The sequence below is a fragment of the Camarhynchus parvulus genome, chromosome 14 (genome assembly GCF_901933205.1).
Source record: "Camarhynchus parvulus chromosome 14, STF_HiC, whole genome shotgun sequence".
Classification (NCBI taxonomy): domain Eukaryota; kingdom Metazoa; phylum Chordata; class Aves; order Passeriformes; family Thraupidae; genus Camarhynchus; species Camarhynchus parvulus.
The window spans coordinates 12,627,691-12,644,796 of NC_044584.1; the positions used below are offsets into that span (position 1 = coordinate 12,627,691).

Genomic DNA, 17,106 nt, shown 5'->3' on the forward strand with positions numbered 1-17,106 from the left:
ACACTACTAATTCTGCTTTTGATGACACATCAAACCAAACAACTTGCTTTGAGGGAGGGAGAGATATGCATAAGTGGGTTTGACATTCATGTGCTGTAAGGCAGTAGAGACAATGCAAATACTTCATCATTTAATATTCATGTTTCAGGTTATAGGAGTTGTATATTCATATTTCTTTGACTCACTTCCCCCACAATTTTAGAATTTGCAGTGACATATGGGTGAATCAGATATTTGTCATGCACATCCCTCTTTAAAGAATAGATAAGGAGCTTTTATAACCAGACCTGAAGAGATGCTCACTTAGACTAATGAGGTATTTTTAAATAAGTCTGTGTAATTCCTCTTATTGCTATATGGATGTGTTGTGTTGATTGCTCTTCTGAAAGTCAGTTTGCCTTGTCATGTGATAAAAACAGTGTTGGGAGCTGCTGAGGCATGATAAATTCATGTGTCACCAGTTACTTTGGATTTGGGAGGCATTTCTTTAATGATTCATTGCAACTCATTTTCTAACATCCTAACACAAGAAACTTTGCATGTAGTTTCTTTGGAATATAGGTTTTGCTTCTAAATTCTTGTTGGTTCACTTTGTATGCTGTAGGTGATGCTGCTGCAATAATAAGAGTAGTAAATTTTAAAAATAAGTAGTGCTTTAAACCAAGAAGTTGAGCAAGCTGAATAATCTAAAGAATTTGAAGTAACAGAAAGTTTGGAATTGCTTTTTGAGTGCTGCATAATATGTTAGGTGAGTAATAGGAAACTAAGTTTCAGATATTTTGAAGTAGTGAAATCTCACTGTTTCCCTTGAAAACAATTGATCACATGACCAGTGTAGAAAATTTTCCTCAGTTGTGATGTTCTGAATATTTTAAGGCCAGGGAAATCATTCAGTAACAATCTGACTGTTGTGATTTGATGAATGACTATTTTTCAGATTATGGGTGCTGATATTTATGTGTGTCCCCAAAGCTCTTTTGAAGAATTTGACATAAATAGCTTCCTGAAGGCTTTGAGAACACAAATTTCAGTGACACATCAGTCAGTGCTGAAATGATGGCTTCTGGAAATCTGCAATGATTCAGCTGTTCTTTCTCCTGGACCCTCCCAAGAGTCTCTGGCCTCCCAGACAAAATGCTAGTTTACTGAGAGACATTTTCCCAAGTTTCCCATTTTCTCTTTGAGAAATGGAAGAAGTCTTAGGTAAGCTTAGTTTCAGGGAGAGGTAATCTCATTGTTCCATGTGAAATACTTGAATAACTCTTTCATAACATTTGCTATATTGTTCCAAAAGGAGCAGGCTCAGGTTCAATCTATTTGTAAGTCTTCTGATAGAATACACTCAGTCGTCTCTCTAGTATAATGTTTTTTTGTTTTTTGGGGTTTCCCCCCCCTTTTTTTTTTGTTTGGTTGGTTTTGGTTTTTTTTGTTCTTGTTAATGAACCTTTTTCAAATTGCATGGACATATTGTGCCAGTGTTTTCTTGGCAATACTAAAGTTTTTAAATTGAGATTCTTCTTTTCTGTGTGGAATACTATTACATCCCTTTGCAAGGCAAAGGAAATTATTGAAGTTGACTGTGAAATTGGATAATCTCAGATTGCATATTCTTAGACTATATTCAGCAATGTTGGAGGAAAGCATATTACAAAGGACAGGCTTTGTAGCAAGAAAAGCAGATAGGGAAGATGAAAATGCACTGTGTGGAAAAATGGGGGATGAGAATTTGTCTCTACTTCATCTTACACTTCTACATACCTCCTGTTTACTGTAGATTCTCTAACCTAATCTGCCTCCTCTATCTGCTGTCTGGGTTACTTAAACTACATTGCTTTTGGATTTGGCATTTTCTGTTATTCTGTTTTGCAGCACTTCTTGCACAGCCATAGCCCTTCAGTGATGGGTGAACTGATGTGTGGTACATCTTGAAATGGTTCCATCACTTCCCTTTAGCAGCTCTTAGAGAGAGGAAAAATATCTCTTGTTCCTGCTTGTGAAAAGTAATTTGAATATTCCTATATTAAATGACTTTTTCTCCCTGCTTGGTTAGTTGGTGACATGTCACAAGTCATCAGTGGCTCCTAGACATGAAAAAACCCACTGGAAGTCAGCCCATAGTGAGGGACAAAGGAGCTTCCCAGAGGCAGCAGGAGGAAGAATATTTGGCAGCAAGGCATCAGTGAGGGCAGGAGGAGGAGAAGCAGGTGTAGCATGAGGAGGAGGAAGGAGAAGAGCTAAACAAGGTGAAAACCACCCAGCCTCCAACTCTGAGGGAGCCCCCAGCCAGGGGGAAGCTTTCAGTGATGGCCCACGAGCAGCCCCAGCCTGGGATAAGCAGTTAAGTTCAGCACATTATTCCTCATTAAAGTTTTTTCTGGAGACTGGTTTTATTATATAATCTCATTATATTGTATACAGTTCAGCTTCTATTTCCATGAGTAACAGTTCTCATTTTCCTTATTTAATTGTGTTTGATGACAACTGACTGTGACCTTGCATCTCCTCATAGTAGAATCATTCAGGTTAGAAGGCATCTCTGGAAGTCCTCTGGCTCAGCCTCTGCTTCAGATTCTACATAATGTTGCAGGACATTGTTTATTATTAATTCTTAATTCCTGCAGGTTCTTTTGTTGTTTAGACATTTGGTACCTTTATAGTATTTCCTAAAAATCTTGACTTTTTAATCAAAACATAGACATCTGGTGGATTCTTGTAGTTTGTTTGGTTTTGTTTTATTTCATTTTTCCCAGTGTTGAATTTAGGAATGAGACACCTTTCTGGAGTAAGCTTCACAGAAAGCACTTGCTAGAATCTGATATTTGTGCCAAAAATTAATTACATTCAGGCCATATACTTGAGATACATGAGAAATGACTCTTTTTCAAATTCTTTTCTTACCATGCTCATTTTATAGAAGCCCTAGAGAATTTTTATATAGTTTTCAAGAAGCAGATGTGTGGTGGAGTTTTGTTTGGGTTTGTTTCTTTCTTTTTTTCTATTAAGGTATAAGAAAATAAATCCTGTAAGGCCTCTTTGTCTGCAACAAAAGCTGTATGCTCTATGTTCATTCACTGCAAAACAGACAAGTATGTGCTTCCTAAACACAAGCTTAGTTTTTGCTGCTAAAAAAATTTACCATTCTGGCTGAAGTTTTGATTTTCTTTCAGACAGAGTTTCCTTAAATGCTAATTTTAAATTAATGAAATAGAGAGGAATTTTTTTGATTGAAAATTAGGCAGGGAGTTGAAGGTATTTGACAACTTACACTCATTATATAATTGATCATTACTATGTATGTGCTATGAAGCCTAAACAACAACACTCACTAGACCTTTGCTATTTGAGCAAAAAGAGTAATTTGTAGGAATACTACAATGTCATCCTCTGTCATTGTCATTTTTCCCTATATCAGCACATATTACCATCTGTCTTGCAGCTTATTAAATGGAAGGAGTGATCAGGCAGGGAAGTTTGGTACAGCTGAGGTTTTGGAGAAATATCTGCTTTTTGTGGTGCAGTTCTGCCATTGTTTTGCTGGCTATTTCAGCCTTATGTTTTTTAAATTTTTTTTCCCCTCTCTATCCCCTTCAACTTGTACTTACAGTCTTGTTGCTCATTCTTCAGCACTAAATGTGGAACTATTTGGAGCACTTTAAAGATGCTGAAAATATTGTGTTGACCTCTGGGCTCACAACAGGTGAACAGTTCTGCTTCAGCTTGGGTGTGGCAGTTTGGATACATTGCAAAAGTACAGCAGGGCCTGCATATAGAAGTATTTAACATCCTTCAGTTTGCAGATCTGAGCTGTAACTCCTGGACAGGAATTTGTCTTCCTGTGAAATGCTTGTTAGGAATATATCTGATAAAATACCTCTTGTAGTCATTGAAGACTTTTCAATGAGTGCTTACTAAAAGATTTTTAAATATGCTCTGTTTAAAAGAACTATATAAATTCCTATACATCAGGATGGGCCCTCTTTGGAATCAGCTAAATCATAGTAATGAGTAAGAGATGTCAAAGAATAAGTAATAACCTGATAGAGGCATATTAGAAAGCTGTGACTGGGCCATAGTATCCTGCTTTGAATTTCGGTCTTGTATCAAAAACCTTAAATGAATTAAAGTGTTTTTCAACTTCATCTGTACTGTATCAACTTTAAGTCAATTTTAAGACAAAGTAGTAAAAACAAGATTTTTTTAAAATGCTGTCACAGTACTGACAGAAGGCACTGAGTCTGTTCTCGTATGTAGAAATGAGGTGATATAGAGTTATTTCATGAGAATCCTTAATATATTGTACTGTACACAGTTATTTTCATGCACACATTCTTACAATTCTGGTGAGAAACCTTTTTGTTTAGTTGTCATAGAAGTTTTTTTTTGTGAATCAGTTATTTAAGTTTGTTTTAATGCAGTATATAGGATGAAACTGTGATTTTTATGCTTTTTACCCTTACCCTGAATGTCAGTGTCTATCTCTGGTGGAAAAAATGATTTGTTCTTTGTAGTCTCAGAAATGAAAAATATCATCAAATGCATAAAATCATCAAGGACTCTTAGAATTCGATTACCAAGCAATCAATAGCTTCTCAATTATTTAGCAACCTCCTAGTAAAATGCTGAATAAAATTGAGGTTACAAAGTTCAGCAAGCTGACTTGAAATCCATAGGAATGGGAATATTGTGCCAGTCAAGGCTCCTTATAGGAGCAGTGTAGCATGGCTCACAGCAGCAGTTTGTGTGTGTATATATATAAAATATGTGTATTTTATGTGTGTGTATATCTAGTATGATAAAGACCATCAAACATACTTGCATGGGGTTTTTTTTAATATTTCTAATTCTTAAATAAATTTCCATTAATAAAATGCCTTTTTTTTTGTTGTATCATCTATTTGCAGCTTTCTGTGCTGTGTTCCATGTCCAGGTTTTTTTGTGCCTGGAGCACAATTTGGCCTTGCCAGCCGAAATTCCCTCCTCTCTCTAACACTTGTGGGCTTCTTGTGTGTTGTGCTGTATTTGTGGCACCTACATTCACCTACATACTTCTACCTCAGTATTATCTTAAAGAAAAATAAAAGTTGTTTGAATTCACAGTCTGGCAACACATTTTAGTTATGCTTCTTTGGTATATAAACTTTTCTGTTGTACTCGCTTAACTGAATGGGCTTAGACAGATAATTGAATTTTCAGACATGTGATTTGTCAGCTTTGTTTAAAATCAATCAGTTGGAGCCCTTTTTATTTCCCCCCAAATATGAACTAAGGTGCTTAATGTTGTTAAGTGGAGCCATGGTAGTACCTGCTTTGACTAAGAGAAATGAGACAGGCACAGGCACTGGAGTGTGACAGCTGAAGGGATTACCTCCATTTCTTGTCTTATGCTTTTCATTTAGGAATGGTTTGTGGAAACTTTTGCCTTGAATATTGTTGCTGAAGTGCTGCCATTTTCTCACAATTAAAAAGCCTGATTCTAAAGCTGAATTATTATTTGCTTGCAATTAGGTGCAAATTAGTAAAATAGTAAAATAGTGATCTCATTTTATATTGGCCATTCAGAATTTCCTTGTGTAGCATCCCATCCTTATGTTTTAGTTGATTTAGATAGACTCTGTAGTTTGTTTGCCATCAGTATAGCATAGTACAGAAAATCTAAATTAAACAATTAATGGAAAAGTTTTGATTATGAATAATCTGTTTCTCTGATGTGTTTATGTGGTCCTGGAAAACTAATTTTCCTGCTACTCTGCTGTTGATGTATTATTTAATTTTTCCTTGCATCATGGTGACACAACCCAGGTAAAGCTTATTATAACAGAGAGTCTGTTTGTTTCCATTAAAAAGGACTTTTTATCTATTTTGGGAAAACAGTATTTATTTATTTATTTTTTATCAATAGAGAAAATGAGGTGCTAAAAGTGCAGCTTAAGAAGTATGTAGGAGCTGTCCAGATGCTCAGAAGAGAAGGTCAAACAGTGGAAGGTAAGGATAAAATGAAGGGGGGAAAAGAATCCATGTACGGGGTTTGTTTTTCTGTGTGCTGCCATTCAGGGAGTAATACCTTCCAATAGTGAAAATAACATACTTGATATGTTTTCCTTTTGGGAAAAATACAGATGTAGATTTTTGTACTCATTTTTACAAAGCATTTTCTGGTAGATGAGGTGGTCTTACTTTTTCTAGTAAGAAATTTTCCAGAAAAAGCTGATTTAGCTTAAATAAAAATCTGTGAATTAATGTGATATTGGAATATAAAAATAAATGTAGTATCTCTAGATTATGCTGTTGTTTTGGAAATCAGTATTTGCAGACTGTTTGAAACAGACTCTGTACTGAGTAGTAATGAGCAGATTTTATATCTGAAAGAGAATGAGTGAAGTTATCAGCAGTTTTACCTGTTGGTTTTCTGTGATCTGTGATAGAAGCATCCATGAGGGACTGAATTGATGTCTTGATTCTGAATCTTCTGGTGGTACATGGATTTCCACTGGCTGCAGAAGGTGTTCAGAGAGCTGAGATGGGTTTTCAGAAATTGGCACCATGTAATTTTTTAAAATTATGAATATTTTGGTCATATAAGTGGCTTTATGAATGAATACTACTGTTCTTCAGGGTTAGCCACTGTACTTATCTGGAGTTTCAGAGCTTCATTCATCCCTACAAGGATATTTGTTAGTGAGAACACATGTTTTTACTTCCGACTTTGCTGGAGTGTAGTGATTCATATTAAGAATTATTCACGAAAACCATGGCTGAGGCTTCCTATAATAGCAGAAATTATCCTTCATTAGGTAGTGACAGTTTCCATGATGAGTATAATTATAGGAAAAGAAAAAAAATATTCCTAGGCTAGCTATATTCCACTGTGTTAAAATTATGCAGATTAGTGAGTGATAAGAATAGAAACTGAGTAGGATGGTCAGATTTTATAGATGAAAAAGGGGGATGGAACAGTACCAACAGTTCATTTCTAAAAGTGAACACACGTGTGCTTCATGCTGGAAAGATACTTAATCAATCCACAGTAATTATCTATAATATTTATCACTAGTGACCAGAATAAATTTCATACAATATTTGTAATAATTTTTTCTTACATTGGAACTTCACATGTTGAATTTTTATAAAATTAATTCTTTTTCCTTAGCTGCCATTGAAAATTTAGGTGAAATTTTAGTAGTACTGTGGTCTCTGACTCAAAGTACATAAGCATGTAAGTAATCCCTGAGAACTAGCTGCAAAAAAGAAGTGAAACAAAAAGAGTTTTCTCATTTACCAGATTTATAAAACCATTGCACCCATGGTTTGTTTATGTAATGAGTAATTTTAATTACAATTAATCTTCTGAATGGTATGAAAACAAAAGTCTTAAACGTGTTGTAGATTTTAGAATACAGATTTTCTGTCACTTGGTTTTGAAAGAGTCAGAATAAATTTGGCTTCTGCTGTTATTTTTATCACTATAAATAATGAAGACTCTATATGTTTTCTACAATAATCAGATCAAATGCTATTGAGTATGGCTTTTAAATAGTTTCCTAAAATAATAAATGAAACTCAGCTTGATGTTTTGCCTTGTGGAGACTTAAAAAGGCCAAAAACTCCACTCAGCAAATGTGATTATAAATAAATTACCCAAAAGTCAGAACCATCAGCTTTCACAATGAGTGATCACTGCTGTAGCCTGAGCAGTTGGATATTGGTATTTAAATATTTAATAAATGAGCATCTTCATTTCTCAGTCATCAGCAGGAGTTGGCTCTGTACCATTTTTTAAACCTGCTTAGATAGAATATTTATATAAAAATGCTGATCTTAGAAGTCTGGCTGAAGAACTTGAAGCAACATTTACAAGAAAAAGATCTTAAAATAGCTTTCAAATTCACATAAATAATAATAAACTTCTAAATTCTTCCTCAAAGCAAAAATCAGTTCCCAGGCTCAAAAATATTTAGCCAGATAAATTATGGTCTCTTCTATCTACCTAATAGTGTTTGTATATATAGTTCAGATTTTGAAGAATGTTGAAAGCATTTGTTCAACTCCTCTTCTATTAGGGCTTTACTTTTATGTATTAACTTGTTTTTTTAGAAATTCATGAGCTATGAGGAAAAGTGGAATTGGATTTTGTGTAACTTGGAGGAGATTTACTTAGAATAGGCCTTAAAGTGATCTTCAAATACTGAAACGATAGCTGGGAACAGGAATAGAATAATCTGTAATTTTCATTCACTACAGATAAAAGAAGTAATGGGCTGCCATGGCAGGTGAAGGAAGTTTGATTAGCTATCAGGAAAACCTTTGTGAGAAGAACACTTACCTTTAAATAAGTTATGCAGGGAAGCTGATATCTCCCTTCTTGGAAGGTTTTAGGAAGAACTTAGACAATTAACTATCAGGAAGGGAATAACTCCAGCTGATTCTGCTTGCTGCAAAATCGTGAAATACTGGATGAAGTGTGGAATGTTCATTCTCAGCCCTGTTTTCTGTAATTTCTCTGATATGTAAGCAATCTGTGCAAGTAATGTAAAATGATGTTTTGGAAGCCCAGTAAAAAAAAAGGCTTAAAAGAGAAACATAAGGTAAGTTTTAGAAGGCTTGGGGCAGGAACTGCAGGTAATACATATATTAGACAGCTGTAGTCACACAACAGCAAAATGCTTTTTGTTTACATTCTTTTCTGTTAAAATCTCAGTCTAAATATTTCTTTACAAAAAAAGTCCCTGCAGAATCCGTATTTAAGTACTTGTAATAGTGTTTAATATTATGGTCTGTTCCAATGTTTTTAATAACTGTTTCTTATGGAGCTGTTATTTCTAAACAGGATGTCCTGGACGTTTATGGAATTTTTCTTTTTAATTGGAGGTATCTCTTTGTTATAGTTCTGCCAAACATTTGGAGCACTGATGGTGAATTTACAATTCCAGAGCAAAAGCAAGCAGAAAACAATGAGGAACTGGCCAGCTCCTATGAAAGGAAATTGATTGAGGTAAAGTTTGTACTGCACAGATTTTATGGAATCCTAATTGTAAAACAAGGTTTGAAGCTCAAATAGGTTTTTTGCTTAGTTGATATCTTTTTTCCTCAGGAATGTAAAATATAAATCTGATTTTTTTTTTCAGAAATAAAAAACCTCAGATAATTAAAAGTACTTTTCCTAACGGGGTACATTTTCATACGCTGATATAAAAATGAATATTTTATTAAATAAGCAAGTTCCTTCAGGTTTTAACTGCTGGTGAAGTTGAAATCATCCCAGAAAATAGATTTGAGGTTTTGTGTAAGTTACAGTACATATTTACAGGCATGGCTGTGTTGGCAGTTGAGCTTTATTTAAGATCATAGTGAAATCTGTAGCTTTTTCTGTGCTTTCATGCTGGTTTCTGATTGCAAACCATGTTAATTTTTCTATTGCTTATTGAATACTGCAGTAAGGAAATGGCTGATAGAAGCTACTACATCTGTTGATATGACCATGTTAGAAAAAGTTCCTAAGGCAAGATTTACTTTTAAGATTAATATAAAATTCATTAAAGAAAAAAAAAGATAGATTAGGGTTTCATCCTAAATTTGAATACAAATTATTTTTAAGAAAAAAAGTAATGAAATTTAGTGTCTAATATCCATATCTGCTATTAAATATTAAAAGAACATTTTTATAAGAAGTAAAATAATTTTGTCTTTCTCTTTCCCAAAATACCCTGATATTGGATACCCACATTAACTGATTAACATGAAGATGACTAAAAATGCAGGTCATGGATCAAAGAGCTTCATACAGTTCTTCTAAAACATGCATACTTGGTTATCCTTTTCTCATAGGACCATGTGGAACTGTAGGGACATAGAATATAAGAAAATAAAGACAATGTAGAAAGTGATCTCACCCCTAAGGAGCTGCAGCTGGGCCAATTATCAAAGATTAGGAGCAGGCCTGACTTTAACAGGCCACAGCTGTAAGCAATGAGAAGAAGAGTGCTATAGAAGAGTGGGGTGGCTGGGTGAGAAGGGAACTGGAGTCAGTTGGCTGCTTTGTGAAGAAGGAAGATCAGTGCTCTGAGGAACTGCCCATGAGAAAACACCAAGAAGGTATGGAACTTTTGTGATAAGGAGACAACAGCATAGAACCCCTGCAATAAGATCACAACATGAAGCTAATTCTCTCCCTAATGCTTACCTTTGGTTGAGCTCTTCTGACTCCTTTCCTCTGTTCTGTACCTATCAGGACAATATCTTAATAAAGAACCCAGATAAAGCCTCCCTGTGCTGTGGAAGCCTCCTGAGTTGTTCCACATTTGTTCTGTGTGCTCTGGAGTTTGGTGCTGGCACTTCTGAGTTTGTGGCAGTGGTGACACAGCTCTGGATGTAACCACAGAAAAGCTTTTTTACCAGTGATATTGGGAAGAGGGGGGCTGAATCTCTTTCACTTATTAGTATCTAACAGGATCCTTACATAGTCCAAACAGGACATAACCCCTGTGACAACCCTTCTCCAAGGCTCTGAGCATGGCAAGCAGTGCCAGTCTCAGTAAACGCTCTGGGACTGGGCACAACTGACCAAGACTGGGAATTATTGCAAACATGATTAAGAATATCATTAAATGTGCACAGTTCCCAGTTTATTTTGAGATGGAAGCTTCAGCTTATTTTCTGCTAATTGGTTTTGAAGCATATCTTTCCAAGGTAGATTGTGTTGTTAGATGCTTAGTGAAACATTCTTAGCCTGTTTATAGTTAACTGCTTGGTCCTTTGCTGTGAAGCATGAGGTGATACTTTGTCCTTTCTCTGGAGGCTGCTCTGAGCTGTGGCCATGCTGGGCAGTGTAACTGCAGTGCTCTCAGGCGCTTAGGTTTTCTTTTGACAACTCTAAAGAGCTGAGTTAGTGTGGAGCCTCAAGTGTTTGCTTTATCCTCACTTCACCTTCCTGAGAAGGGTTTGGGTTCTTTAAACTGTTTTCTCGTATAGGAAGGAGCAAATCTAAATGATCCTCTGTCCAAGGGAAACTTAGCTTATTTGTACTTTATTTTTTTGCTTTGAGCATATTGTTATGAAGAAAAACAACTGTGAAGATGATTGAAGTCCCAGCAGGGAAATTTATTGCTTAAGCTTCAATGTGGATTGAGTAAGGAAGATGTGACTCTGTGAAAATGTATCTGAAAGGATATAATTATAAGGAGACCTCTTTGTTGTTTTAGTAGACTTTGATGCAGGAAAAATTAAAGGAACTTAAATTAATATTGTTATTCATTGCTTCTTTTGATTTGCTGTGATGGTAATGCATTTTTGTTTGACAAGGGAAAGTATTGAAGTCAGTTAATTGCTAGTAAGTGACACCTGCGAATTGTCCTTTTGATAATATAGAACAAGTGATTTGGTGTTTTATTTGCTGTTAAATTTCCTTTTTATTATTTAACTTTGCTAGGGATACTTACATATTTTTGCATTACTTGTAGTGTTTTGAGAGAGTTGTTGAATTTACATGTTAATTGAGTCTACAAGTAGAAAGTTATTTCAAGGACATCCAAATCAGAGCGACAAAATAATCACACATCAGTCTGGATTTTGTTCTTCTGATAGACAGGCCCTGAAAAACCAAACATGTTTTCAAATATGCAAACTACTGAGATCCACTTGTAAATTTTTATATTGCTTTTGATAACCAGCAGTATTGCAGCTTTTCTCTGTGAATTTGCAACTAGTTATTGCTGTATCTCTGAACTTGAAATGCAAGGAAGTTCTCCCTTACAGCCCAGGCTCTGTGGAATTAACAGTGACCTATTAATATTAACCTGGTATTCTTAAATGTTACACCACCCACTTGAAATTGGAATTAGTGGTTAAGCTAGTATGGAAATTTATTTATCTACAATTAATAGTATTATATTATTGTTTTCTCTAGTATATTGTTGATGTAGTTTAGCTCTTTTTTGCATATATGTTTCAGTGATGAATTACTGGGTTTGAAGGACTCCCTCTAATATAAAAAGAAATTGGAAACGAATGCTTGAAGTTCACCTTGTGAAAATTATTTTTTATTTATAATCAATGATGTCAGATTCTGGCTTGTCAAATTGAGGCTTTTTTTTTTTTGCTTTGGTTCTGTGAAGGATGCAGGTTTGTGTGGAACAAAGCACAAAATTAAAAGCAGGCACTAAATTAAACTACTTTATTTTGAGGAACTTCCCTGGGGAAGAGGGAGAAGGCAGAGTAATTCAAGAAAAGGAAATAGTGAAATTCACAGATAGTAATGAACTGCTTCCAGGAGGGAAACTATGAACCCTTGAGAGATCTGGCAGTAGTTCAAGTCTGTGTGCTATTGTTGAGGTGCCTGCATTGAAATTCATGTTGTTCAGTTGTGCTCTCATGCTGTTACCCTGCTGTTCTCCACCTCTGGGTGGGGGAGGAGGAGGAGGCATTCCAAGAGGTGCTGGAACAGGAACAGGTTTGACCATGGAACAGGTGTAACCACTGGGGAGGGCCCAGCAGTGCCCACATCTGACTGCTGGGACTTTACATCCCCCTCCCTGCCCCAGCCCCTGGCGCTCTCACAACATCCTGCATCACTTGCTGCTCTCTTGACTTAAAATGCAGAGCACAGCCCCAGCCACACTCAGTGTCCAAAGAGGCCACTCTGTTTACCTGTGAGAACAACCTGTGCCACAGCCTGACTCTGGTATTTAGACTCTTCTGACCTCTCACAGATTTGCCTGGAGTGATTGACTTCTAGGTCCATTCCTATTAAAATTCCAACTAAGGGTGAAGAATATATCACTTATGAATTATTGACAAAGTTTAATGCAGTTTGTGCATTTTGCCGTACTCCCTGTTCAAAACATTGTGATTGGTTTGTGCCTGTTGAGTGCTGCATTCATCAAAGAATTAAACTGAATTAAACTGACTTGAACAGAAGTCAATGGGTGTTTTATTAGAATCAGTTGTCATATGATTTAGAGTGATAAGAATAAAATTTGACATGAAGTTGCATTTTGTCCTATTCAATATCAAAACTGCATTTCAAGGCATGAATCAAAATTATAGCAATGTCTGTTCTTAATGATCAGTTCAGATTACTACATTAGCAGTATTTGGAGAGTAAAAAGAAATTGATATACGTGTAAGAAATTACATAGTGGGATTTTTTTTTTTCCCAGTTCAGATCACAATTATCTCCTGGCTTTACTTTTCAGGTGGCTGAAATGCATGGGGAGCTGATTGAATTCAATGAGAGGCTGCACCGTGCTCTGATGGCCAAGGAAGCGCTGGTGTTCCAGATGAGACAAGAGCTCATTGATCTGAGAGGGCCAGTGAGTATTTGTTTATTGCACTGCAGAATATCCCTCTGGAATAGCTCAAACAGGCTTCTCATGGTGAAATATCCATTAGCTTGTAAGAAATAACAGATCTGTGAAGAATTGGCTTTGAACAATTCCTTTCCTCTTAACTATTCCAGATTATGCTTTATATTTCACATTTTCCTTTTAAAGGAAAGAAGATACCCTTTTATGTTTATTCTAGTCGTAAAGTAAGGTAAAAAGATACTTCTGTTTTGTTCTAAATGCTCTTGCAATCTGGTTTTCTAACAACTTCCTGTGATTCTACAGGTATTAGTCCATCATTACATCATTATGAACTTTTGTACTTATATAATGTTTTGTAAGAGCACAGCTGAAATAAAATGCTCTTGTGTCCTTCCCTTGGTAGAATATTGGTTGTAAAAGAAAGTGATCAGTAGGTTTTATGTGCTTCATATTTTCCCATAAATGGCTTATACACACAAAGTACTTTGTTTTAGCACCCTTTGCACTTAAAGCCCTAATAATGGTGCTCTTGCTTGCAATTTCTAGATCTTTCAAAATTACATGCTTTTACAAACCCCAATTTGTTTCTTTACAAAACTATAGCAAATTCTAACATAAAGGACTCACAAGGGTGACATGTTCACAGTCTTCTTGCAGGATTTTGTTTTTCTTTTATTGCTTGTCAGGAATAGTTTTTATTGGCATTTATAGAATTGAATGTTGAATTGTAATTTCCTTATAATATTATGCTTTCTTAATTGAAAACATAATAGCCACTGTTTGGAAATTATTTCTGTTTTGTAAATAAAGGTCCCTGGAGATTTAAGTCAAACATCTGAAGATCAGAGTTTATCAGATTTTGAAATGTAAGTTTCATAATTCACAAATTTTTCTCTTCATACCATCTCTGGGAAAGGAGAATAAGCAAAGAGATTCAATAATTTGCTTTTCCTCTATTATTTCTAATAACTGCATTCTTAGCTGTGGTGCTTCATTGTTAAAAAGAATGGAGAGCTGCATAGTCCATGCCCCAGTGTAGTTAATAATGTTGAATTCAAGGAGTTCAGATTTAGGAAGATTCACTTGGAGTGCTTTTTAAGTGCCCTAGGTCTTGGTATTCTGCCAAAGCACCAAGAAGTTTCTGGTTTTAGTGCTCTGGGTTTGAAGGGTGCTGGTTGCTATTCATCATGTGATGGACTTCCTCTTTTACAGAATAGCTCCTAATCAATGCTTAAAAAACCCCAAAACCCCCAGTAAGAACCCACCCCAGATCATTTGAGAGTGTTGTGATTTGGAATTTTGCTTTTAGTAGTCAAACTAATGAATCTTGCTTTTGTGGATGAGGGGTTGAAAATGTAGCTGATGTATTTGAATAATAGAAATTTAGAGATGGATGACAAAGAGTGGATGGAAATGGCTTCTGCAGAATTGTGCACTGCTCTTCTGTTATTTAATTAACTTTACCTGAGGTTTGTGGCTGAAAATGTTGAATTTGTTGAAGCGAATAATTTTTGCTTCATGTGTATAATCAAATGTTGTCAAATGCATGCTGTGAAAAAAAAACCCCAAACCACAGAAAACCTGCAGAAGGAATTGTTTCAGTTGGGTTAATTTTAGGGAATGTTTTTAGATTCAGAACATATAAAAAAGTTCAGGCAAAACTCCAATTTTTCTGTTACTTCATTCGAAATTTTAAGTTGCTTTATTGATTACTTTGATCTTTATTTAAATCACTGCATGTAGTTGCTTTGCAATTCTTATACATAAATATGATTCCCTATTTGAAGTTTTTCTCTCCCCTCCTCAGATCAAATCGTGCTCTTATTAATGTTTGGATTCCCTCAGTCTTCCTGCGTGGAAAAGCTGCCAATGCATTCCATGTTTACCAGGTGAGTGAGCCAGTTGAACAGGGATTTTGTGTAGAAGTTTCTGACTGAAGTAGCACATTTTAATAATTTAAAGCTCTGTGTATAATTTCATTAGAGATCAGCTAATGAGCAGCAGCAGTAAGTGCATATATATTCATCCATAGGATTGTGTTGATTATTCAAATGGCATATTTTGAGGGTTGGCTTGTAGTAGTTTAATACTTTAAAAGCATGCTAATAAGATGGCTTCATTGGTCAGGGAGTGTAACAATTCAGTATTAATCAGTAAAGCCTTCTTCAGTATGCATGTACATGTTGTACTTCAGTTTTGGGGATAACAATGGCCAGAAATGTTGCTTGACAGACAGACAGATGTGGTTTACTGTAGCAGCTCACTTGAAAACATCTTGAATAATGAAACAATTCTTCACTGGGTGTTATTGAACATGTTCACATTGTGTTCTGCCTCAGGCAGGTCAGAATTTAGGGGTTTGTGCTCCAGCCTGACTTGTAGCTGAAGCATTGAAATTTTATACTGTTCCTTGATTGCTGGATTCTTGGTTTCAGACCAGTGACCCCTCCAAGGATAGGATGGCAGGGTGAACTTCAAACACTCTAACGTGCTGTCCTAGGCTATTTACATTTCTTTATTTGTGGATTGTTAGCAGCTGCAAAATTTCTCCACTTTTGTTTCAGCCACATGTACTTAGTTCTGAACAAGATTGCTGAAGCTTGTTAACATTCCTCTCACTCTGAATGATGTTTTTTTGTAGAATTTTGAATCATTTATGAAGTGTTGGCAGGTAGTTGAAAAATACAGGAAAACACCCACCCTTTGGCCAGTAAAAGACAATGAAAAATAAGACTTGAGGTAATGGAAAGAAAAGCCACCAGGATGGGAACAGTTAGTAATTTGTTCAAAAGCACTGAATAATCAATCAAGTTGAGATGCACAGGTGTGTGAAAACCCGACTTGTTGACAAGTGTAATATTTTTGTCTTTCTGGCTTTCACATATTTCTCCACTTTGCTGTCACTGGCTACAGATGACAAACCCAGACACAAGTCTGCCAACACAGAAATTCTTAAAAACACTGAGATCTCACCCCACCTGTTACTCTAATGATGTTGCAGCTCCATGTCCACCAGAAGAGCTCTGGTTTCTACTGTTTCTTTCCTAAGTTGCTCTATGTTGTTTTTCATCCTGCGTGAGCAGGGGGGGTAGGCCAGATGGTCCACTGTGGTCCCTTCCAACCTTACCCATTGTGTGAAGAATTTAATGATTTTTTAAATTTTACTTGTAACTCGGTATCAAATTAAGTTACTAAAGAGTTCAGTATTTATCATGAACTTTGACTGGATGTGACTGTACAAGTGGGTGAATACAAGAAGAGGGTGGATACAATTGCAGAGCATCTCAAGTAGTTTGGAAAATTATCAAATTATCAGTTCCACAGTGTCTGTTATCTGTTTTCATGGACTTCAAAAAGCTTCTGAAGAATATAAGAACTAGGAGAAATAAATATGGGTTGCTGTGTCTCTTCAAAATCAACGCCAGTTTTGCTCTTGCGCTTCTTAAACCAGGAAAATAAATTAATGACCTGTTAATTTGCATATCAAGAAGGCCTGACCTGGACAGGATAAGAATAGATTCCTGCAGGAGTTTTCTTATTGTGCTTGCTTTTTAAAATTTAATTTTATGTTTTTAAATTTAATGTGGATTTGTAGTGCTGTTTTGAAGGGCATTTCAAAGCATTTCTTTTTGTGTCATGTTAACATCTGTTTTGGATGTTCAAAATCAGTGCATTTTTCATCCTTAAAAAAATCCAGATGTTTCTCTTCAGTAAATATAGCAGGAAAAGTTTCCAGCACCAGCATACTTGTCACATAGTTTCAACCATCAAATAGTTTCTTTAATTTCTGCTGAGGATTAAGGATTCT

The 17,106-nt window shown here is 35.7% G+C and overlaps 1 protein-coding gene across 1 annotated transcript in view; it reads left to right on the top strand.

Moving 5' to 3' along the window:
* The window catches only part of SNX29 (sorting nexin 29), a 96,802-nt gene that overhangs the window by 27,551 nt on the left and 52,145 nt on the right, over window positions 1-17,106 (top strand). The window contains exons 14-18 of the mRNA XM_030957918.1: window positions 5,900-5,982; window positions 8,883-8,989; window positions 13,188-13,304; window positions 14,109-14,164; window positions 15,106-15,187. Of these exons, the coding sequence (XP_030813778.1) occupies window positions 5,900-5,982; window positions 8,883-8,989; window positions 13,188-13,304; window positions 14,109-14,164; window positions 15,106-15,187 (445 nt within the window). The remainder of the gene's footprint in view (window positions 1-5,899; window positions 5,983-8,882; window positions 8,990-13,187; window positions 13,305-14,108; window positions 14,165-15,105; window positions 15,188-17,106) is intronic.